The sequence below is a fragment of the Physeter macrocephalus genome, unplaced genomic scaffold (assembly GCF_002837175.3).
Source record: "Physeter macrocephalus isolate SW-GA unplaced genomic scaffold, ASM283717v5 random_360, whole genome shotgun sequence".
In the NCBI taxonomy this organism is placed as follows: domain Eukaryota; kingdom Metazoa; phylum Chordata; class Mammalia; order Artiodactyla; family Physeteridae; genus Physeter; species Physeter macrocephalus.
This window is the reverse complement of record NW_021145594.1, coordinates 49,564-73,393: the sequence shown is the minus strand read 5'-3', so window position 1 is coordinate 73,393 and position 23,830 is coordinate 49,564. Positions and strand designations below refer to the sequence as shown.

The 23,830-nt window shown below is 54.1% G+C and overlaps 1 protein-coding gene across 6 annotated transcripts; it reads right to left on the bottom strand.

Annotated features, from left to right (window-relative positions):
* Positions 1–869: 869 nt before the first annotated feature.
* On the bottom strand, positions 870–23,830 carry TYK2 (tyrosine kinase 2). Of its 6 annotated transcripts, none has more exons than XM_028485083.2 (26): positions 23,754–23,830; positions 22,504–22,621; positions 22,258–22,363; positions 21,727–21,942; positions 18,207–18,330; positions 17,942–18,089; positions 17,458–17,621; positions 14,159–14,525; positions 13,365–13,574; positions 13,087–13,244; positions 10,073–10,181; positions 9,789–9,978; positions 9,602–9,705; positions 9,324–9,506; positions 9,148–9,235; positions 8,096–8,223; positions 7,070–7,205; positions 6,833–6,987; positions 5,962–6,112; positions 5,389–5,495; positions 4,966–5,158; positions 4,472–4,590; positions 3,926–4,098; positions 3,586–3,703; positions 2,535–2,645; positions 870–2,451 (listed from the first exon to the last, which is right to left on the bottom strand). In XM_028485083.2, exons 4-26 carry the CDS (start codon positions 21,920–21,922, stop codon positions 2,317–2,319), a joined length of 3,567 nt encoding a protein of 1,188 aa, XP_028340884.1. In that variant the 5' UTR covers positions 21,923–21,942; positions 22,258–22,363; positions 22,504–22,621; positions 23,754–23,830; the 3' UTR covers positions 870–2,316. The 6 variants fall into 6 exon arrangements, with proteins under 6 accessions (XP_028340884.1, XP_023990066.1, XP_028340883.1 ...); XM_024134298.3 differs by having other exon boundaries at positions 23,671–23,755; XM_028485082.2 differs by lacking the exon at positions 23,754–23,830 and adding an exon at positions 23,627–23,713.

The window sequence follows — 23,830 nt, the reverse complement described above, 5'->3', positions numbered from 1 at the left end:
GTCCTACAGATATCCTTGAACGTGGGTGAAACTATGTGCACACATGGTTACTCACTGCAGCAGCCCTGGGTATGGCAAAGGATTAGAAATGATTACATGGGGCTTCCCTGGTGGCGCAGTGGTTGCGCGTCCGCCTGCCGATGCAGGGGAACCGGGTTCGCGCCCCGGTCTGGGAGGATCCCACATGCCGCGGAGCGGCTGGGCCCGTAAGCCATGGCCGCTGAGCTTGCGCGTCCGGAGCCTGTGCTCCGCAACGGGAGAGGCCACAACAGGGGGAGGCCCGCATACCACAAAAAAAAAAAAAAAAAAAAAAGAAATGATTACATGAACAAATGCCGATGACATCTGAATGATGAGCTACAACACAACCATAAAATAGAAAGAGAAAACACTGTTTGCCTCCAAGGCCTATTATGTGGGAAAAAAAATAGAAAAGATACAGGCTAGAGCTCTATATAGCAGCACATACTATTATTTTTGTGAAAGATGGAGAAATATAATATGTGCACAGATTTCCTTGTATCTGGATAAAATGTCTCTGGAAGCCAAAACAGGAAACCAGATAACATTAGTTGTCTCCCAGCGAGGTGACAGTGGTGGCTGATGGATAGAGGAGGGAAACATTTCACTGCCTATGGCAATATCTATCAAAAAAAAAGGAAGATTTATAATTATAATGAATATTTAATTTTAAAAACTGTTATAAAAAGCAAATATCACTAGAATAGTGTGAAACTGTCCAGTCAGGAGAGCTGCAATGCACAGGGTCTTAGGAAATCCCATGGGAAAGAAATCTGCCTGCCTTTCACAATGTGGCAGACCCATTTCAAGTGTACCTGTTACGCAGAAACACGTTGGCAGACACCAGATTAACAATAATATCAAATGTTTATTGAGCAGTTGTTTGCATATCTCTCTGCTAAGCACTTAACGGATACGACCTCATTAGCTCTTTTTCAAAAAAAATTATTTGCTTTTATTTTTGGCTGTGTTGGGTCTTCATTGCTGTGCGCGGGCTTTCTCTAGTTGCAGCGAGTGGGGGCTACTCTTTGTTGCAGTGTGCGGCCTTCTCATTGTCGTGGCTTCTCTTGTTGCAGAGCACGGGCTCTAGGTGCACAGGCTTCAGTAGTTGTGGCTCACGGGCTCTAGAGCGCAGGCTCAGTAGTTGTGGTGCATGGGCTTAGTTGCTCTGCAGCATGTGTGATCTTCCTGGGCCAGGGATCAAACCCATGTCCCCTGCGTTGGCATGCAGATTCTTAACCACTGCGCCACCAGGGAAGCCCTCATTAGCTTTTGACATTAGTCCTACAAGCCAGCAAGCATGACCATCCCAAGTTCATAGTTGAGAGCTAAGGCCCATGGAGAGGAAGCCACTTGCCTGAGGTTACACAGCAAGAAAAAGGTGAAACTGGCAATCTTATTTACATGGCATGTGGTCCCCCAGGTCCTTTGTTGATACATTTAACATATATCTTGAGGGCCTTCTGTGTTCCAGGCATTGGTCTAATTGCTGGCTGGTGATTTAGAGGTGAGCAAAGGTTCGATAGTTGAACCTGACTTCTTCCGCAATGAGTGTCTTGCTCTAGCTGCAGTTCCCAGGAGAGTGGACACTTGCTGAAGAAGGGCCCAAGGACCATGCCTCTAGCAGAGGAAATATGAGTTTTTAACCAGTTAGGGGAGATAGTGGGCTCCAATGGCAGGAGCTGGGGGAAGATAAAAAAGATCGGATTCAAGGGCCTGGTTAGCTCCTTGCTTGTCCTGGGTCCCTCAGGCGCCTGTATCAGGCTCATGATCTTGGCAGGTTCTATGGTTTGAATGTTTCATCCCCTTCAAAATCACTATGTTGAAATCCTAACACCCAGCGTGATGGTATTAGGAGGTGCATAGGTCGTGAGGGTGGAGCCTTCATGAATGTGATTAGTGCCCTTATAAAAGAGGCTCCAGAAAGATGCCTTGCCCCCTTGGACCTTGTGGGGACATAGTAAGAAGGCATAGGCTATGAACCAGTAAGAGGGCTTTTGCCAAAATTCAAAAAAGCTGGTGCCTTGATCTTGACTTCCCAGCCTCCAGAACTGTGACAAATATATTTCTGTTGTTTATAAGCCATCCAGTCTGTGGCGTTTTGTTATAGCAGCCCAAACGGACTAAGACAAGGAAAGTCAGTTCAGAGGGGTGGGGCCTCCAGACAGGGGTAAGGCACAGGGAGTCAGTGAGGCTGACCACCCCCTCTTGGGCTCCTCTTAGGGTGGGGAGCAGGAGGTCCTCTCTGTGGGTACTGTCTGCTCCAATCCCCCCAAGCAGAGCTGCTGGCGGGCTTCAGCAGACACTGAACACTGAGGGTGCCTGGCCTTGGTATCTCTCGTGGACAGTTTTGAGGATGGGTATGAGGTTCTGGAAGGTCGGGCGGAATGAGGCCTCTGCTTTCCAGCAGTTCTTCATGAGGCAATAGATCTGGGGAAGGAAAAACTGAGGCTGTGATCTCTGCTCTCTCCCTGGTCCGATGGTGGGGGCAGGGGGAAAAGGGAGGGTCTCACCTCACAGGGACATTTCTCTGGCTGTGGCAGCCTCTCCCCTCGTTCCAGCAGCTCAGTGAGCCTCAGCACTGTCATCTGCCCCTGGGTGAGGCCTATGAGCTCGATGAATTTCTACAGAAGAAACAGGACAAGCTCTTTTTAAGAGGCGGGGCTGCCTAGATAGAGGTCAAGAGCCTGAAGCTGGACAGCAGGAGTTCTAATGCCATCTCTACCACTTCTTAGCTGCATAACATTGGTCTTATGACTTCGCCTCTCTGGACCTCAGTTCTCTCATCTGTAAGATGGGTGATAACATCTACCACCTGGGGTTACTGTGAAACTTAAGATAAACTAATATTCATAGAGTAAGTCTGAATCAGGTGCTATTACTATTTAGCCTCAGCAAGTTGTTTTTGCCTGTTCAGAAACCTTTTTTTTAAATTCTCCTATAAAGGCACTCTGATTGGCTTTGGGAATAAACCCCTAACATACTCTAGGCTCCTCCCGTCAGCCAAGGACTACACAGTGAGTGGCTCCCTGGAGGGCACGTGAGCCAAGCTGGGCCAATCAGAGTCCTGAATTATGTTGGAAAGAGAAAGACCCTCCTCCCCTCAGCTGGGTCCACTGTTGCCACAACAAAGGGAAGGCTTGCTTGAGAAATGCTACCAGTGGTTAAGACTCGGTGCTTCCACTGCAGAGGGCACAGGTTCGATCCCTGATGGGGGAACTAAGATCCCACATGCCGCATGGCACGGTGAAAAAAAAATGCTACCACGGAGAACAGCAGAGCTGAGAGATGGAGAAAATGGGATTCCTGATGGCATTTGAAGGTCTAGATCAAGCCATGTTCCCACTGTCCCCTTGGGGTTTGCAAATGGCAGAATAAGCCGTTCCTATTTGAGTGGGTTTCTGTCACAATCCAAGCCCTCTGCAGTGTAACTGGCCCACTTTACAGAATGCGACTGTGAGGCTCAGGTGGGTTAAGCTCTTGCTAGGGTGGGGGAGCTGGGAACTGAATGCATGCCTCGCTAACTCCTCTAGTATGGGGTTGGGGCGCGGGCCTGGCTCTCACCGAGGGGGGGCTCTGGGTGGAGTCACAGTAGGTCAGCAGCTCATACATGGTGACCCCAAAGGACCAGACGTCGGATGCATAGTAGAACTTACACTCCTTCAGGCACTCCGGGGCATACCTGGGGAGAGAGGGCACTCAGGCCTTGGGCCAGACCGAGCTGGAGTCCTTACCTGAGGCTTAGGAGCCCTGTGGCCCCAGTTAAGCTCCCCCCGCTTAAGAGGGGGGGCAGTCTCACTTGACCCAGGCCCTGTCGTCTTGAGACCCCAGCACCCATCTCCCCCACCCTGCCTGCTCCAGGTGACCCTGGCACCCCTCCCTCCGGCTGGGCCCCGCTGGTTACCAGAATACGGGACTGTCCCCATCCTCGCGCACACAGTAGTACTCATGGCCTTCGGGCACGGCCTTGGCGAGGCCGAAGTCCCCAATCTTGACCAGCCTGTTGTTGTCCAGCAGCACGTTGCGTGCGGCCAGGTCTCGGTGCACGTAGTGCTGCGCGTGCAGGTAGGCCATACCCTGGGGGTGGGGTGAGTCAGGATCAGCGCGGGGGCAGGACCGGGCCTGAGAAGCAGTGACCAGGATGGCTGGGGGACAGTCAAGTTGGCGGGGACCTGGCGCGAGAACAGGCAGGATGGCAGCTGCGGCCAGAGCAAAAAGGAGCAGAGCTGGACAGCAGAGGTGGAGCCACATGGGGGGCTCCCCCGGGGCAGGGGGCGGTAGAATTGGGAGGCGGGGTGGGGCCCTGGGCCAGTGGAGGTGTGGCCAGGTGATCAGCTGAATGGACAAGGATGGAGGAGAGCAGGCCCAGGGGGGTTGGTGGGAGAGATAGGAAGCTCAGGCCAAGCCAAAGAAGGGGGCAGCTTCTGGGAGCAGGGGCAGGCAGGCCCACCTCGCAGATCTGCTGGGAGAAGAGCAGCAGCTGGGCCAGCCCGACATTGTGCCGGGGCAAGTAGTCTCGGAGGCTGCCCAGGGGCACGTACTCCATGACCAGCTGTACCGACTTCTCGCCTGACACAGGAGAGGAGCGGCCCGTAAGGATGGTAGAGACCTGGACCACAGGCTGCCCACCCTGCACCCCCTATCCCAAGGTGGGGAGGGAAAACCAAGATCCATCCACACTAGGACCAGTCCTCAGGTGGGGCAGACCCATCCTGAACCCATCCACAGTCAAGGGAGCTGACGGTGGCTCCCACCCATCCTGGCCCCAGCAGAGCGCCTAAGGATGGAAAGGAAGCAGCCGGGCCTCGCCCACCTTGGTGTCTGAAAACTGCATCCTCCAGCCTGGGACTGAGAGGCTCTAATTGGCCAGGTCCTGCTGGCCCCGCCCACCAAGCCACACCCAAGACATAGCCCCGCCCCGTTACATCTCTAGGCCCCGCCCACCTTGGTCCTCGCAGCAGCCCTTGTACTTGACAATGTGCTCGTGGTAGAGTGTGCGCAAGATTTCGATCTCTCGCCTCCAGCCTGTACGGAGCTGGGGACCGCAGCCTGCCTTGAGGGCCTTCACGGCCACCATCTCACCAGTGCCGTCATTGGTTGGATCGTAGCAGTACAGGCTGACCTTTCCGAAGTGACCCTGGCCGGAGCGTGCAGGAGCGTCAGCCCCACCCCCAGCTCCCCAGGCCCCACCTCCAGGCAGGTTTGTTTGGAAAATCCAAGGCCCCACCTACTTCATGTGGATGGTCCCCTTGTGGCCGAGGCCTCCCTTTCAATTCCCCGGGGCCTCCCTTGAAGCTGAGGGTCTCTAAGGCCAGGGCCTTCTAGCAGCCCATGCCCTGCCCCCAGTCCTCCAGGCCTCGCCCTTACCTCACCCAGATCCCGGATCTTTTTCAAATAGCGCTTGTGGAAAACCGTAGGATCTGACGCCGGTGAGTCCGGGTTCACAGACAAGACATCAACGAGATCTGGAAGAGCTACAGTGGGTGAGTCTGGAACACAGCCCTTTCCCCAAAAGGGTCCACACTTGGGGACACAGAAAGCCAGCTACTGCTATCCCCAGCATCCGATCCCAGAGATAAGGAAACTTTTTTTTTTTTTTTTTTTTTTGCAAGGGCTGGAAAATTCCACTTCTTGTCCAAAACACAGAGTTGGCTGCACCATAACCAACACCTGGGATGTTCTGAGATCGGGTAAAGGGCACAAACTTTTCATTAATAACCAAAAAATTTGCCAGGGTCTAACTCATCCAAAGAAGCTGTGGCTCTCCCCAAGCAAAACATAAAGGAGAACTCGGGGCTTCCCCTCCCCCTTACTTAAGTGAATTAGAAACCGGCACACACCCTAAGCCACTGTACAGAGACTTGGGTGCACCATGCCCGAGTCAGCAGGGATCCCAGCCCCTCCCCGTCTCCAGGGTCCCCGCCCTGGAGTGATGCTCACTTTGCGGCTGCAGCTGAGTGAGGTCACGCAGGATGGTGCGGAAGGATGGCCGCTGGGCTGGCTCATAGGTCAGGCACTGGCTGGTGAGTGTGGCCAGCTCTGGGCACGAGGGCTCAGGCAGCTTGTGCTGCTTCTGGTAGAAGCGCTCTTTCTGTTGGAGAGGGAACCGGAAGGAGGCGGTGTACACCCTCAGTCTCCTTCCACAAGAGGCAGAGTCAAGTCCTCAGAGCAGGGCTAGACCAGCCAGGTCCTTGTTCTTGTCATTCCCATTTTACAGATGAGGCCACTGAGCCTCGGCAATGGGATGCAGACTTGCCCACCACCGCAGAGTCAGGATTGGAACCTAAGTAGAGCAGACTGTGCTGTGCTGGAGCATCTCACACTTGGCCCTTCCTGCCCTGCCTTCCACCCAACTCTGCTCCCAGGACGCTTTTGCATACTGCAGCTCCCTGAATGCCCCAAAGCCTCCCGGCCTTTGCATAGGCTGTGTCCACCACCTAGGCTGCTCTTCCTAGCCTGGGACACTGATATTTCTGCACTTATATTAAAACCTCCTCTGGGAAGCCCTGCCCCACCCCTCAGCTGGGTCAGGGGCATCCTCTGGGTCCCCTTCCTCCCGACAGCCTGTGCCTCCCCCTTGATGCCCTGGTCACTCTGCCTAAAGCATGTGATCTATTTGCTTTGTGCCATAACGACCTTATGAGGTTGGGACTGCAGTTCACTGCAACTGACAGATGACCTGATGGAGCCCCAGAGAGATGAGGCTTCACAGCCAGAGAGGAGGCAGCTCTGGACCCTGAATGTACCCTCTGGACTCCCTGGCGGTGCCAGCCCTCTTTGTGGGAAGGGCCCAGGGGTCCCCTGGACATACCTCGGAGGGGCTGCGGCCCTGCAGGGGGGCCTCCCCATCGAAGCAGATCTCCAGGAGGGTGGCACCAAAGCCCCACTTGTCGGCTGCAGTGCTTAGGCTGTTGGCTCCACCGGACAGGCACTCAGGGGCTGTCCAGGGGATCCGCTCCACCCGTTCTGGGGGCCAGAGCCAGAGGTCAGCAAGGTAAAAGGAGTGGGGGAAGCCCGCCCCTGTGCCCAGCCCTGCCTGCGTCCTCACCCTCCCTGGAGAGGGCGCTCAGGCCCACACCGGGATCACTCAGCTTGATGAAGGGGCTGGTGCCCTCCGCCAGCCCCAGCCGTGCCAGCAGGATGTTCCGGCCACACACGTTGCTGTGAACCAGGCTCTTGTCTTCCTGGGGTGGGGGGGAAAGGGGGCGTGGCCACTGGGGGCTGTAGACCCCACCCCTACCCCATCCCACATGGCCCCCCCAGGGACAGCCCAAGTGAAAAAGACAATCATGGTCATTATGGAGATGCCAGTCCATTGTCATAGTGACAAGGCAGCACTGGGTCTCCAGTGGGTCCTTCCTGTTTTCCCAGTGCTGGTGGCCAAGGCTCTCAGCCAGGGACAAAAGGCCAGAGGACCCTACTATGGTCCTCAAACCCATGGCAGGCATGCTCCTTCCCCAGGGCCTTTGCACTGGCTGTCCCCTCTGCCTGGAATGCACTTCCCCCAGATACACTCACAACTACCCGCCTCTCTCCCCCCACCCCATGTCACCTCCAGGTCACCTTAGTGAGGCCTTCCCCAACCCACCTGTTTGACATCACCTCTTCCCCAAACTGTATCAAATCCTCATCTCCACCTCTGCTTTATTCCCCACAGTTCTTGCTACTTTCTGGCATATTATGTAATGTAATGTACTAATGATTATTTCTCGTTTGTCCCTCCCAACTAAAATGCCAGCTCCCCAAGGACAGAAACTTCTGTCTGTTTTGTTCTCTGTTGGGTCCCCAGGGCCCAGGACAGAGCCCGGCACACAGGGGGGTGTCCTGGAAACTGGGGTGACTGGACCAGGAAGGGCTCGGGAACCAACGGCAAGAGTGACAGAGGCGACTGCCACAGGGCCTTGGACATCAAGTGGAGGAGGTGGGAAGAGACGGGAGCCACAGGGGTGCGTGAGCAGAGGAGGGTCATGGGAAGATCTAGTGCGTGGATGGGTGCGTTCAGGCCTCCATACGCAACACGGGGGCTGCCCTGACCCTCCCCACCCACGCAGGCCCCGCCCGCAGAACCACGCACCAGGTAGCTGAGGGCGCTGGCCAGCTGCTGGGCCACTGCCAGCTTCCAGGCCAGGGGCACGTGGCCCCTCTCCCGCCGCAGCCACACATCCAGGGGCCCGTGCTCCACGTACTCCGTCACCATGATGTCTGCAAAGGCCCAGCCACTGCAGGTGCTGCCCACCAGCTTACCCTCCAGGGTGCCGGGGGCAGGACGCGGTGGGGGGGGAGCTGGGATTGTAGGTGGGGAAGGTGTCGGGCAGGGGCGTGGGGGGAGGCTCGGGAGCGACTCTGGAGAGAGGAGGAATGCAGTATGGAGGGCCAGCAGAGGTGGGGGCAGGGTGAGGCCGAGCTGAACGGTGGCATTTGGGTCCGGGGTGGGGCTGGGGTAGAGAGGAGGCTGCGAGTGAGTGACAAAGGTCAGGACGGGACTGGGGAACCGGGGGGGAGGGTGCAGACGAGTGGAGGGAGTGGAGCTGGAGGTTGGGATCCCACAGGGCTGGGGGTGCTTGTGCAGTGAGAGGTATGCCGGGTCGGCACGTAGGCCAGCTTTGGGGGGAAAGCAGGAGAGATGGACACATGGCGTTGAGGTCGGTGGGTCTGGGGGCTGGCCGTGGGCGCCCTGTACAAGGAGGTGCACACAGAGTAGCGGGAGAGGTGGGGGAGGAGCAGGGGCTGAGGTCTGGGAGGATCGGGGTGGCCAACAAGGCTGGGGTCTGCATGCTGTCACGGTATTGAGGGGGTCAGAGGATACACAGGGGCTGGATTGTAGAGGTGTTTGGGTGGTAGACGGAGCTAGGGATGCAGCCTGGAGTCGCGGTGTAGGTAGACGGTTGGGGCGTAGCCAGGGATCAGGGAGCTGCTAAGGGTCATGCTGTGGACAGGGTTTAGGCTGGAGGTGAGAGTCGATGGGCACAGGTTGGGGTGCGTTCATGAGTCGGGGTGTAGGTCAAAGGTCAGTGTGCAGTCAGGGATAAGGATGCAGGTCAAGAGTATAAGTGGGGTCGGGCTGTAAATGGGGCAGAGTGGGGTGGGGTGTGTGTGTATGTCGGGGGTGGGGCAGGGCCCACTCACTCTCGGAGCCATGCACATAGATGCCGTGCACGAAGACCAGGTGCACGTGGGAGACCTGGCTCATGAGGCTGGCTGTCTCGTAGAAGGCCTGTGGGGACGGGGCAGGTTAGGGGGCTGCAGGCCCTGACCCTGACCCTCTTCACCCTGCCCTCCATCCCCTGGCCATGCTCACTCACCAGGGCGATGTCGTGGTGACTGGGATCTAGCACCTTGAGTACCACTCGCAGCTCCTGTTCACAGCCCGCCCCGGGCATGGGGGGGTCCCCGCCATCCACCTTGTCCTCCTCGGGGCCTCCGCCCCCCACTCGCAAGAGGCCCTCATACACGTTGGTCCTTGTGCCCTGGCCCAAGTGGGACAGCTGTGGGGACATGGTGTGGAAGATCTCCATGACAACGGCTCCAGCCTGCCTCCCTGGAGCCCTACGCCCGCAGGGGCCACCCCTGCGCCACGCACCTGGGTGATGTCTTCCTGGCGGACCCGGTGGAAGCTGAGATGGCTGAGGTTGAGCGGCCTGCTGCTGGCCCGAGGTCCCCGCGTGACGATGAGGTTGGAGATCTCTGGGGATGGAAGCAGTCCCTGAGGGCTGGCACGGAGGGAAGAGGCACCCCCCCCCGGCCCCGTGGCACCCCCGTCTTGGTACCTCCCGGCCGTGGCAGGCAGCAGTGGCGCAGGGAAAAGCAGTCGTCGCCGGCCCGCAGGGAGCAGCCCTGCAGGGCAACCCGCAGCTCGCGCACGCTGGGGAAGGACCGGTCCCAGCCCTCCAGCACGACAGTCCCAGCCTGCAGCTTGATGGGGAACTTCCGCAGGTGCAAGCCCTTCATGCCAGGTGCCTGGAGCGGGTGGCAGCAGGGATGAGGGCAGTGAGCAGGGGTCCAGGCAGGGAGCACGCCCAGCCCCAGCCCAGGACCCCCGCCCCAGGCCCACCGGGTCGCGCTGGGCCACCGTGAGGATAAGGCGGTGGAGGTGGCTGGTGCTCCAGTGGATGAGGTAGAGGCCATCCTCGGGCTGCAGCCTGGCCAGCACAAATGGCTCCCTGGGCGGGTGGGGGCACAAAGGGGCACCATCAGGGCACCTGGGGGCACTGCTGGACCCACACCTGGCAACAAGGACACACAAAACCTGCCCAGCATGGCACACTCCCAGCTGGGATAAATGTCAGACACAGCTTATGTGGTGAAACTGTCTGAACACACACACATAGGTAACCCTGTCCCATGCGTGAAAACTCACACACAGACACAGGTACCGGAACAGGCACACGCTCGTGCGTAATAACTATGGACACCGTGGCTGATAAGATCACACACACACACACACACACACACACACACACACACACACACAGGAAACAGCCATCAGATGCCAAATGGGCACACACCCAGCCATAGACACTGCCACTCCCAGGGTGACGTACATGCACAGTCTGTCACACACCGAAAGGAAAAGATCACAGACAGAGGACTTCCCTGGAGGTCCAGTGGTTAAGACTCCACGCTTCCACTGCAGGGGGCGCAGGTTCAATCCCTGGTCGGGGAACTAAGATCCCACATGCCGCGCAGTGCGGCCGAAAAAAAAAAAAGAAAAAAAGTATGAAAGATCACAGACACAGCCGCTGTGTAACATAACAGCACAGGGGCACTGGCATCCCAGACCCAGAGATGACAGCTGTCATAAGCACAAACAGGTACTACAAGGTGACACAGCCACACAGACTCTGACAGTTACATATGTGGTGCCATAGACTGAATGTCTGTGTCCCCCCAAAATTCCTATGTTGAAGCCCTGACCCCCGACCAAGGTGATGGCATTAGGAAGTGGGTCTTGGGGAGGTGATTAAATCATGAGGGTGGAGCCCTCACAAATGGGGTTTGTGGTCCCTGGACCACAGGAACTCCCCTGGTGGCGCACTGGTTAAGAATCTGCCTGCCAATGCAGGGGACACGGGTTCGAGCCCTGGTCCAGGAAGATCCCACATGCCACGGAACAACGAAGCCCGTGTGCCACAACTACTGAGCCCGCACTCTAGAGCCCGTGAGCCACAACTACTGAAGCCTGAGCGCCACAACTACTGAAGCCTGTGTGCCTAGAGCCCATGCTCCACAACAAGAGAAACCACCGCACTGAGAAGCCCGGGCACAACAGAGACCCAACGCAGCCAAAAAGTAAATTAAATAAATACATTAAATTAAATAAATAAATACGTAAAATAAAATGGACCCCAGAGATCTCGCTCACCCCTTCCACCATATGAGGACACAGCCAGAAGACTGAACTTTGGTTATGTAACAGGACGTGGGGCTCTCACCAGACACTGGATCTGCCAGCACCTTGAACTTGGACTTCTAGCCTCCAGAACTGTGAGGAATAAGTGTCTGTGGTTTCTAAGCCACCCAGTCATTGGCACTCTGTTACAGCAGCCCGAATGGACTAAGACACATGCTGACATGGCCCACAGACCCCATACGGCCACAGCCCTTGAGAGGTGAAATGACCACCTTACCCTCCTCTGGTGTAGAGACTAGGCTTGGAAGGGTGAGACCTCTTAGACTGACCCAGGGGCCAGTCCAAGTGTCACAGGTAGGACAGGGGATACCCAGGCACAGGGCCAATGACCAGACGAGCTGATAGTCACAAACCCCAACCCGGCAGCATACAGGATGGCCACACACACCTGATGACCACGTAAGCCCTGACACTTCACATTCTCAGCCCCACACGTCCAAGCAGGAGTGCTCAGACAGCGATCCACAAGTACCAGGACAGACACATGCCTGCAGGGGTGTAAGCACCCACACGTATATCTGAACAGCCACCGGAGTTTGGACAACGCATAGCCCAGCAAAACTCACCAGTCCTGTCACGTGCAAAAACACACACTGACAATTTAAAACGCAGTTGGAGGACTTCCCTGGTGGTCCAGTGGTTAAGACGCCACGATTCCACTGCAGGGGGCATGGGTTCCATCACTGGCCGGGGAACTAAGATCCCGCATGCCCCGTGGCACGGCCAAACCAACAACAAACACAAAACCAAACAAAACGCACTCACCAGAGTAGTGACACAGCTGCATGCCAAATGGGCTGTTACACATCCAGACATGCATGGTGACAGTCCCAAACCCAGGCACTCTCAGCAAGACACGCCGTCCGTGCCAATACAGGTGCCCTTTCTCCCCCCGTAACCCCTGGTTGCACACGTGCACGCGTCGCACATGCACCCACGTGAGCACCCACTGACGTGAACGCGTGCACAATGCAGTATGAGCAAATCCTTGCACACGTACATGCACGCAGACACGCGTGTGCACACTAGACACGCATGCTCCCACACGCGTGCATGCACACCCACCCACACTCACATGCACACACCAAAACCAAACAAAACGCACTCACCAGAGTAGTGACACAGCTGCATGCCAAATGGGCTGTTACACATCCAGACATGCATGGTGACAGTCCCAAACCCAGGCACTCTCAGCAAGACACGCCATCCGTGCCAATACAGGTGCCCTTTCTCCCCCCGTAACCCCTGGTTGCACACATGCACGCGTCGCACATGCACCCACGTGAGCACCCACTGACGTGAACGCGTGCACAATGCAGTATGAGCAAATCCTTGCACACGTACACGCACGCAGACACGCGTGTGCACACTAGACACGCATGCTCCCACACACGTGCATGCACACCCACCCACACTCACATGCACACACAGGCACCCACACACTGACATGTACACACTGAGACATGGAGGCTTGCACACACACGTGCACTCATACACATGGGTGAACACACAGGCCTTCACACCCTAAGACACCGACATGCACACACTAAGACACCAACATGCACACACCTCATTCAAACCCCACAGTCCCTAGAGCTCACTGCCCAGTTCACAGTCACCACCACGCAGCCCACCCGCCCTTCCCCGGCACTCACAGCAGGGGTCCGTGGATACCGTCCTGGATACTCATCACCAGCCGTGGAGGAGCCACATCATGGCATAGGTAGTGGCTCGAGTCGGCCGTCAGGCGGAAGTAGCCATCCACCAGTGACACCAAGGACAGGGCCGCAGCCCGGGAAGGCAGGGTCAACTCCTGCAGGCCGGGGGGTGGTGGTGGGGAGGACAACATCAGGCAGATGTCACAGGCCAGAGGCGCCCACCGCCCCCCAACCCTCCCCCCACGGCCAGCCCGGCCCCCGGGCCCGGGCCCCACCAGGCACTTGTTGTCCTGACAATGAATGCTGACGCGGCGATCTTTCAGCACCACGTGGGTGATGTCCTGGAAGTCGCAGAAGTAGGCCCATGGGGCCTCCTGAGGTCTGACCACTGGCTGGTTGCCCACCTCCTGGGCCTTGGCTTTCTTCCCAGATGGGCCAGCATGGGGTATCCTTCCGCCGCCACCACCACCACCATCGCTGGGACTCTGGAAACCAGCACGTGGGGCAGGTGAATGGAGCCGGGCAGTGCCTGTTTAGTCCCACTGCACTTTTCCCCGGGGGAGAGGCGGGAGCTGGAGGGACCAGGCATCCCCCCCATGAACCCCAGTGTCACAGGCTGGACAGGAGACCCACCCAGAGAGATACACATGCCAGAAACTGGAGCTTCGGGGAGAGCAGAATGGAGGCTCCTCACCCTCTTGGCCCTAGATGCCAGACCCCAGAAATCAGGTCCCCAGGGGGGCAGGCAGACTGAGGACACTCCCCAAGAAACAGACCCCCAGGGACTTCTCTGGCGGTCCAGTGGTTAAGACTCCACTCTTCCAATGCAAGGGGCACGGGTGCAATCCCTGGTCGGGGAACTAAGATCCCACATGCCACGCCATGTGACCAAAAAAACCCAAAAAAACCAAAACAAAACAAAAAAAAGGAACAGACTCCCAGGTACAGACTAACACAACCCAGAGGCAAGTGGGGGAAAACCACCTTCGGAGGCCAAGGCCAAGGCTGAGCAAGAGCGCGCCACCCCCAGCTGCCCTGGACTGCCAGATGGAAGAGGCGCCCCACTCACCTCTGCCTGTACCAGCCGCCACTGGATGCCGTCGGTGCCCGACACCAGCACCTCGTGGGTGGGGGGTCCGGCAGCCGACTCGGGCCCGGGGTCGGGAGGGGCCTGTCCACCATCCCGGATATAGCAGGGCTCCCCCTCGGCCTGGGCCAGTAGCTCCAGGTGGCACACGGGCACGCGCTCTGTGCCGAAGCGGGGCGCCAGCCGCTCGAGTGTGGCCAGGTACTTCACCATGACAACCTGCTGGGAGAGGCAGCCCGGCTGGAAGGCCCGCAGGAACTTGCGGAAGATGCTCTGCAGGCGCAGCCGCGTCAGAGCATTGTGCCGCCGGATCTGCTGCCGGAAGGAGCGTGGGATGCAGTCCTTGAAGCTGTGGGGACGACCAGGAGGGGCCAGTCAGGGGCCGGGATCGCAGGCCTAGCTGGGTGACGTGGGGCAAGTGGCTTAATCTCTCTGAACCTCAGCTGCCTCATCCAGAAAACAGACAGGCTGCAACCTGCACGTCCATCGACAGATGAATGGATAAAGATGTGGTACGTATATACAATGGAATACTACTCAGCCATAAAAAAGAATGAAATAATGCCATCTGCAGCAACATGGACGCAACTAGAGATTGTCATACTGAGTGAAGTAAGTCAGGAGGAGAAAGACAAATACCATATGATAGCACTTATATGTGGAATCTAAAATATGACACAAATGAACCTATCTACGAAACAGAAACAGAATCACAGACATAGAGAACACACTGGTGGTTGCCAAGCGGGAGGAGGTTGCGGGACAGATGGAGTGGGAGGCTGGGGTTAGCAGATGTAAGCTTTTATGCATAGAATGGATAAACAACAAGGTCCTACTGTATAGCACAGAGAACTATATTCAGTGTCCTATGATAAACCATAATGGAAAAGAGGATGAAAAAAACAAGACTGTATATATATGTATAACTGAATCACTTTGCTGTATAGCAGAAATTAACACAACATTGTAAATCAGCTATATTTCAATTTTTAAAATATTAGGGGGTGCTTCCCTGGTATCACAGTGGTTAAGAATCCGCCTGCCAATGTAGGGGACACGTGTTCGAGCCCTGGTCTGGGAAGATCCCACATGCCTCGGAGCAACTAAGCCTGTGCACCACAACTACTGAGCCTGCGCTCTAGAGCCCGCACGTCACAACTACTGAGCCCATGCACCACAAGTACTGAAGCCCATGTGCCTAGAGACCGTGCTCTGCAACAAGAGAAGCCACCACAATGAGAAGCCCGCACACCTCACCAAAGAGTAGCCCCCGCTCGCCACAACTAGAGAAAGCCCGCACACAGCAACGAAGACCCAGCGCAGCCAAAAATTTTAAAAATAAAAATAAAAAATATTAAAACTGAAAAAAAAAAACAAAAACAATAAAAAAACAGGCAGGCTGTCATGAAGGTGGAAAGAGAATGCTATAAAGGGCCAGCACAGGGAGGCCAGGTGGTGTCTGGGCCCAGGGCCCAGGACTTTGGAGGAGACTATGGGTTGGAAATCCCAGCTCTTGGGCAACTTCCTTAAGCTCTAAAGGACTCTGTCTTTTCATCTGTAAAATGGGATCAAACAGTGCCCACTTCTAGGGCTGATGAGAGAATCAGGACTACTGATTGGCATAAAATGAGGACTATGTGAGTGTTGGCTATTATTATTATTGGAGAAGTCGCTATTGTTTTGATCATTAATATGATTATCAATAAAAGGCACAGCTCTGGGAAGCCCTTCTGCTCTTCACAAAGCCATACCCTTCACCCCTTCTCCTGCCCTGCACCTGCGCACCAGCATAGCCCACTTAGATAACAGATTTCCAAGCCTCATCCTCCATGTCCCAAGCCACCTCTTCCAACCTTTGAATACAAAGATCCTAAAGGTCAAGGCTCTAGCTGCCTTCTGCCCCCACTTTCAAGCTTTCCAGGGATCCCTAGTGCCCTCAGGGAAAAAGCTTCCCTGACTAGTGCCTGGCCGTCTCCTGCACTTGGGCAATCACATTCTGAGTTCAGTTCCCCTGGAAATGGGCCTTTGCCACCTCCTGCCTCTGGGACTTTGTATATGCTATTCCCTCTCCCTCGAATACTTGGCCAAAGCAGTTCACATCTGGATAAAGCCAACTCAACCTTCAGGTCTTAGCAGAAATCACCTCCCCCCAGGAGCATCCTCTGATCTCCAGGCTGGATAGGGTCCCTCCTCTGGGCTTCCCAGCATCCTGGGCTTCACTGTCACAGCCCTAGTCCTCCAGTGATAACACAACAGGGATTGAAAAATATGTGCTTTAAGTACTGCAAGTCCTGGGAAATTCCTTGGCGGTCCAGTGGTTAGGACTCGGCATGGGTTCAATCCCTGGTTGGGGAACTGAGATCCCATAAGCTGTGTGGCGTGGCCAAAAAAGAACTGCAGGTCCTGAAAGACCCGTTTCTCTTGCTGCCTCCTCCAGGCAGTGTGCCCTGATTGCCCCAGCCCTCACTGTAGTGGAGGCTAGCAGCTCTCCAGACTCCTGCCTCTTTTTTTCCCTTGAATTCTAGGGAGTCCTCCAAGCTCACCCTGCTCCAGCCACACTTCCTCCACCATATATCAAGCACGGTACAATCTTAGGGCCTTTGCACTGGCTGATCCCTCTATGGAGAATTCTCTTCTCCCAAATACCCACCTGGCTCCCTCCTTCACTTCCTTCAGATTTTTGAATTTGAATGTCACCTTCTCAGTGAGGAATTCCCTGATGACCCAGTTTGTTGTTTTTTTTTTTAATTTAATTTAATTAATTTATTTTTTAGACAGCAGGTTCTTATGATGACCCAGTTTTAAATTGTACGCCCCTCATTCCCTGACACACCCCTTCTTCCTCTTTTCCTGCTTAATTTTTCCCCATTGCACTTATCATTGTCTAAAACAGTATACATTTTATTTTTGTATTTTGTTTATTGCCTGTCTCCTTCATCAGATGTGACCTCCAGGAGAGCAGGGATTTTTGTCTGTCCTGTTGACTGTTGTGTCCCCAACACCCAAAACTAGTACCAGGGACTTCCCTGGCGGTCCAGTGGTTAGGACTCAGTGCTTTCACTGCCAGGGACCTGGGTTCAATCCCTGGTTGGGGAACTAAGATCCTACAAGACACTCAGCACAGCTGGAAGAAAAAAAAACTAGTACAAGCATACAGTAGGTGCTCGATAAATGTTTGTTGAAAGAATGAAGGCATGACAGTATGCAAGGTCTACCCTGGCCACCAGATGCCTGGGCATGTCCACCCACCTATGCAGTGTTCCCGCCTCATTCTCAGATACCTGATCTTCTTGGCCACCTTCTCAAGGGGGACACCGTGGCAGAGAGCGAGGTGGCAGAGGTGCAAAAAGGCCATGCCCAGGCTCTCATTCTGAAAGTGGTGGATCTCCTCCTCGCTTGACAGCTCCCACAGCGATGCCACATCATTTACAAACTCATGCTTGCCCTGGGGATGGGGAATCAGGCAGAAAGGGAGGCATGAGAACCTGTTCACTCCCCAGCTTCTGGTCACTTTGGGGAAGGGAAGGACCCCACATGTATGCCTCCTCTGCCCAACCCTATGCCTGTGGCAGACATCACTAATCGATCACAGCATTCTTACCCCTACAACCCTAAGAGTCTTAAAAACCTTTGGTTCAGGCAGCCAAAGGATCCCAGATGGCATGAGTTGAAACCTACTAGCTATAGCAAATTGGGAGGGAAGTGAGGACTCCTCATTTGCAACCTCCCTCACAAACAGTCTCACCTCCCCAGCCCTGCTCACACCTGCTCAAAGAGGTACTCAAAGGAGGCGGGGTCCAGGAGTTGCACCCCCTGCTCTGCCTGTTCTGAGGAAGGCTCGGACCGTGGGGGACTGCAGCGGTACACAGCCGGCTCCTGGGGATGCATGCCATGCCAGTTCCGGAAATAAAACCTGCAGGAAGGGAGGGGGCGCAGCTGGGGTTTAGCACAGATTCAGACCAGGTCCAGGAAGGTGGGGACAGGGGAGGGAGGGGACAGAACGAAAGCCTTCCAAGGGGACTTCACCCACCTCATGCGGAAGTACAGCATCAGGCTCGAGTCTCTGGACATATCCAGGACGTGGTTTGGAGGCAGCCAGACCTGGGCCTGGACATCGAAGAGGGCAAAAAGATTGAAGCAGGGTGGAGTGATGCCTGGACAGGGGAGAAATGAGTCAGGAGTCAGTGCCTGCTGCCGTTAGCCCTGTGGATCCCCAGACCCACTGTCTCCCTTCACAATCCTTCCCTGGGCCTCCTGCCTTGCCAACAGAGGACAATGCAATATGTAAACCATCCTGTGGCCTCACAGGAAAACGACATTTCCCAGCCTCCCTTGCAGCTAGGATGGAGGCACTGGGCTGGTTTTTGGCCAGTGGGATGTGGGCATAAGGGATGTACATTTTTCCAGGTCTAGAAAAAAACTTTCCTGCCATCTTCGCTGCCCCAGGGATGTTGGAAACCCCTTATGCCTAGTGGTGAAGCTATAAGATAGAGGGGAACCATCTGACCTGCATTAGATTCTAGATAAATTTTCATTGTCTTAACCCAGTAGAATTGGGAGGGGGGGCTGCTTGTTACTACAGTAAAACCTATCATAGACTGACTAACACAGCTCTACAGACTGCTGGCACTTTGCCTGGTCTCTCTCTGAACTCCAGACCCAGAGAAATATCCAACTACCCCTTGGCTGTCTTCCTCTAGACATCTCGGGCCCCCTGAGATGTGCCTTGTTCCAAATAGATCTCATCTGAGGTCCCCAAACCTGCCCCTTCTCTGCCAGACTTCATCCTTGTCCTCAACTCGTCCCACCCCCTCTCCACATCAGATCGGTCACAAGTCCTGTACTTTCTGCATCCTCCATCTCTCCGGGATCTACCCACTTCCTTCAAATCCAAAACTCAGCCCTAGTTCAGCCTCCAAACTTAATGTCATTCCCCACACTGGCTGCCCAAGCAACTATTTTTTATACACATCACTTAAAAATTGTATCTAAAATAGTTCAGAATTATTTATTTATTTTTATTTTTTAATTTAAAAATTTTTTTCTTTCGTTCTTTCTTTGTTTTGGCTGCACCAGGTCTTAGTTGCGGCATGAGGGATCTTTAGTTGTGGCATTCAGACTCCTTAGTTGCAGCATGCATGCAGGATCTAGTTCCCCGACCAGGGATCAAACCCAGGCCCCCTGCATTGGGAGCAGAGTCTTATCCACTGGACCACCAGGGAAGTCCTTCAGAATAATTTATAATCACCTAAGTACCAGCCACGAGAAAAAGAATAAAACCTGGCAAGTACAACTGAAGCCCCCACCTACATCCACCTCCTCTCCCCTCCCACAAAGAGGTAACCATACTCCTGAACTAGAGTTTATCATTTTCATATTCTCTATCACCTAGCTTTAAATGTTATAAATTCAAATGCGGTATTATACCACAGGTGTCCTGCAATTTGCTTTTTCATGCTACGATAGGTTTTAAGCTTCACACGTGATATGTGTAACTTTGGTTAGATTCCTTTTTCCTGGCTGTATAGTATTCCAGTGTTCAACCATACTGCAACTGATTTGTGCATTCTCCTATACACAGACTTTGAGATGGTCTCCTATTTTCACTAAGATAAATGAGGCCACTCTGAACATTCCCGTGTACATCTCCTGGAACACGTGAGCTGAGTGTCTGTAGAGTATCTAGGAGTGGAACTGTGTGCCCTCAGGGAATGTACATTTTAACCATGTTAGACGATGCCAAATTGCTCTCCAAAATCATTGCATCCGGGAATTCCCTGGTGGTCCAGTGGTTAGTACTTGGTGCTTTCACTGCCGAGGGCCCAGATTCAATCCCTAGTCGGGGAACTAAGATTCTACAAGCCGCATGGTGCAGCCAAAAAAAAAAAAGAAAAGAAAAGAATCATTGCATCCAAGTGTACTGCCCCCCAGAGAAGGAGCATGCCTCCCTATGAGACAACTTCCTAAAGAACCAATCTGTTTCACTCTCTGGCTTAAAACTTCCATCGCTCCCCTTTGCCCCCTGAGAAAGCCCAACCCCCTCAGCACTGAATAACCGTGACCTGGACCCAGACAATTATGCTCTGCTTTCAATTCCTACTTCCCCTTCCAAATTCTTTTTTGTGTGTGTGTGGTACGCGGGCCTCTCACTGCTGCGGCTTCTCCCGTTGCGGAGCACAGGCTCCGGACGCGCAGGCTCAGCGGCCATGGCTCACAGGCCCAGCCGCTCCGCGGCATGTGGGATCCTCCCGGACCGGGGCACGAACCCACGTCCCCTGCATCGGCAGGCATACTCTCAACCACTGTGTCACCAGGGAAGCCCCCAAATTCTTGAAAACTATGCTCCAGTTACTCTTAAGATCTTTTGCTTCCTCAAAAAGATCAGGTTCTCTGGGTCCTTGGCCAGGCATGTTTCACACCACCCAGCAAACCAGTACTTCTTTAAGAATCGGCCATTGATGGGAAAGTACAAGGTGTTATAGAAATCTACCAGAAGGCCCCCATCCAGTTGTGGGACAGGGGGTTCGAGAGGACGTCCTGGAGGAAAGGGCATGTAAGCAAAGTCCCCTTGGAGAGACCTTCTCCTCCTCCGGCAGGAGAAATTAACTTTCAAGCACATCATTCTGCATGCTCTCTCAACCATTCCATGCAATCGGCCATTGATGGGAAAGTACAAGGTGTTATAGAAATCTACCAGAAGGCCCCCATCCAGTTGTGGGACAGGGGGTTCGAGAGGACATCCTGGAGGAAAGGGCATGTAAGCAAAGTCCCCTTGGAGAGACCTTCTCCTCCTCCGGCAGGAGAAATTAACTTTCAAGCACATCTGCTGCACGCTCTCTCAACCATTCCATGCTTCACTACTGTTCCTGGGGAAAACTTTAAGCCCTAAACTCTTCCCTGCGGGGTTTAAAACACTGTAAGATCTGAACCTGGCTGATTTCTGCCCCATCACCTCCTACTTGGAGGTCCTTACTCCCGCCCTCACCCGCCAGTCTGCTCCCCCGACAGAAGCCAGAGATCATCTGTGACACTTGCGTCCAATTACGTTCCTTCTTCACTCACAGTCCTCTGTGGCTCCCACCTCACTTGGACCAAAATCCAAAGTCCTCCCTGAGGCCCAAGAGGCCCTGTACAACCTGTGCCATCACCTGCTTGCCCTCACCTATTCCTGTCTCCCCTTCACTCACTCGGCTACAGCCACACTGGCCTCCTTGCTGTTGCTGGCAAGTTCCCACCTCAGGGCCTTTGCACTTGCTGTTCCCGCTGCCTGGTGCCATCTTCCCCAAGATATACCTGTGGCTCAGTCCCTTATCTCCTCAAGTTTTAAATCTTTTACCATGATCTCTGGCCTCCTATACAGTTTTCTTATTTATTGTGTTTCTTGTTGATCCCTATTAGAATATCAGCTCTGCAAATGTAGTAACTGGGGGCTGGCACACACTAGGTGCTCACTCAATGTCCTCTGAATGAATGGGCAGATGATTGGATGGATGAGGCCCAGCAGCTACCAGCACCTCCACCCCGTCATGGGGCTGATGCCCGGGACTTACCGACTTTGTGTGCAATGTGGATGCAGACCTCCTCCGCAGTCAGTGTGGCCTCGCTGAAGGTGACCCAGGGCTCCCCGCCACCGGGTCCGGCCCAGTGCAGAAGCACCTTCAGGCCTCCTCTGGTGGCCATGGGCTGAGCTCCATCCCCATCGGGCTTTCTGCCCCTGGTGGTGGCCCCCCATTGGCACAGAGGCATGCTCTTGACAGCTGGCTTGCCTGGGAAGGAACATCCTGTCAGCCCCAGGCCTCAGCCTGGAGGTCCCTTTGAGCACCTCAACCTTCCAACCATCCAGACTGAGGTTTGGGGGGAAGATTCTGGACCCCTGCTCACTGTGCAAACTTAGGCACCCAATTCCCCTTCCTGAGCCCCAGTTTCCACAACCGTTTGATGGAGTTGGGGTATGTGTCCCCACCTACCAGATCAGTCATGAACAATAACACCACCAAACCCCTTTATTGGACAAATTCACCAATATAAAAATCTGCTCTGTCCAATAAAATTTTTTTAAAAAAAATCTGCTCTGAACCCACCTTTCCAAAATAACCAGGCAGACAGGGGTGGCCAGACAGACGTGGGGGTGAATCCTGGGTCGACTCAGATGAGTCACTTAGCCATGCTGGGCCTCAGTTTCCCCATCTGGAAAATGGAGAAGCTGAGAGTGTTGCCATGAAGAGATGGTTGTGAAGTTTCTATTCTTTTTTTTTTTAACTTTTAAACTAGAGCTGTAAGTGAATTATGCACCACTGTCACCATATTACAGATAGGTAAGGACTTACTATTGCCATTTTGTTGTTTTCTGGTTGTTCTGTAGATCCATTGTTCCTTGTTTCTTATCCTGCTGTCTTTCTTTGTGTTTGGATGTAATTACTATAAGATTTTTCCTTTGTGGTTACCCTAAGTTTAATGTTATAAGTTTAAGACATTTTATGAGCCTTACATAACATATCTCACACTTTTAACACCCTATTTTAAGCTAATAACAGCTTCACTTCAATAGGACTGGTAAACATTATACTTTTCATTCTCCTCCACTTCATATTTTGATTACTGCTGTTACACTTTACATGTTTTTTATATTGTGTAACTAAAACAGATTATTGTATTAAGATTATTTTTTCTACATCCTTTTTTTTTAAAACTAGAGTTGTAGATCAATTAGGTTGTGACGTTTCAACACAATTCTGCACGTCACATGTTCAGTACCTTGATACAAGCATGAAAAAATAACAAATACGATAAAAACAAGAATGAAGTCATTATTGGTTTTATCATCATAATCCTTTTTCTCTTTCAAGCCGAGATTCCTGCATACCACATCTACCCCCACCAGCGACCCCAGTCCCTGCTGGCTCCCTGAGCGGAGAAGGGGCTGTGTTCAGCTCTTTCCCCAACAATCTGGAACTTTTCGAGAGCCAGGCCCAGGGCTCAGGCCTCCTGAGGTCTCCAGTATTTGCAGGGAGGGGCTGTCAGCGATTCGAACGATGTTACCGATTTAAGACAGTGATAGAGGAAAAGAGAAGGTTGTAATAGCACAATGTCGGAGTCGTCAAGAATCAACTCCTCTCTGAACCTGTTTCCTCATTTAGAAAATGGGCATAAAACAGTCTCTCTCTCAAAGGGTTGTTGGGAGGATTCAGCGAGGTGAGACAGGGAAAGGGCTCCGCACCGCGCCTGGCGTGCAATAAGTGCTTGATAAATGTTCGCTATTATTATCTTATTAACGTTCGAGATAAGATCGTGGGGATAGGGCTTTGCAGGTGCCCATCTCCTCCTTCCTCGTCCCCATTGGGCCCAGACCCAGCTTTGAAGATGAGGTCTGGGTGAGGTCCGCAGCCCCCGCCCCCCTACAGAAATCTCCAAACCCTGCTGGCAGGGGCGGGAACCGCGACGTGTACACACCGGGTATCAATCAGTCCCAAAGCAGTGTGGGGGCTTCTACCCACCTCCTACAAAGGGCAGTCCCGCCGGCCGCATCCTTCTTGAGGACCTCCCAGGCGCGCCACCTCCCGGCCCCCTCCAGACTCACCCTTTCCGGGGAACTCCGGCTCCAACCTGGGACCCCGCCCCGCCCAGCAGCCAGGGGCAGCCGCCGCTTGATCGCCG

Coding starts and splice junctions, on each gene's coding strand:
- TYK2 (XM_028485083.2), bottom strand. CDS start 21,922: ATGCCTCTGTGCCAATGGGGGGCCACCACCAGGGGCAGAAAGCCCGAT. Junction 9,507..9,601: donor GCCAGGAAGACATCACCCAG/GTGCGTGGCGCA, acceptor ATGTCCCCACAG/CTGTCCCACTTGGGCCAGGG. Junction 7,206..8,095: donor CCAGCGCCCTCAGCTACCTG/GTGCGTGGTTCT, acceptor CCCCCACCCCAG/GAAGACAAGAGCCTGGTTCA.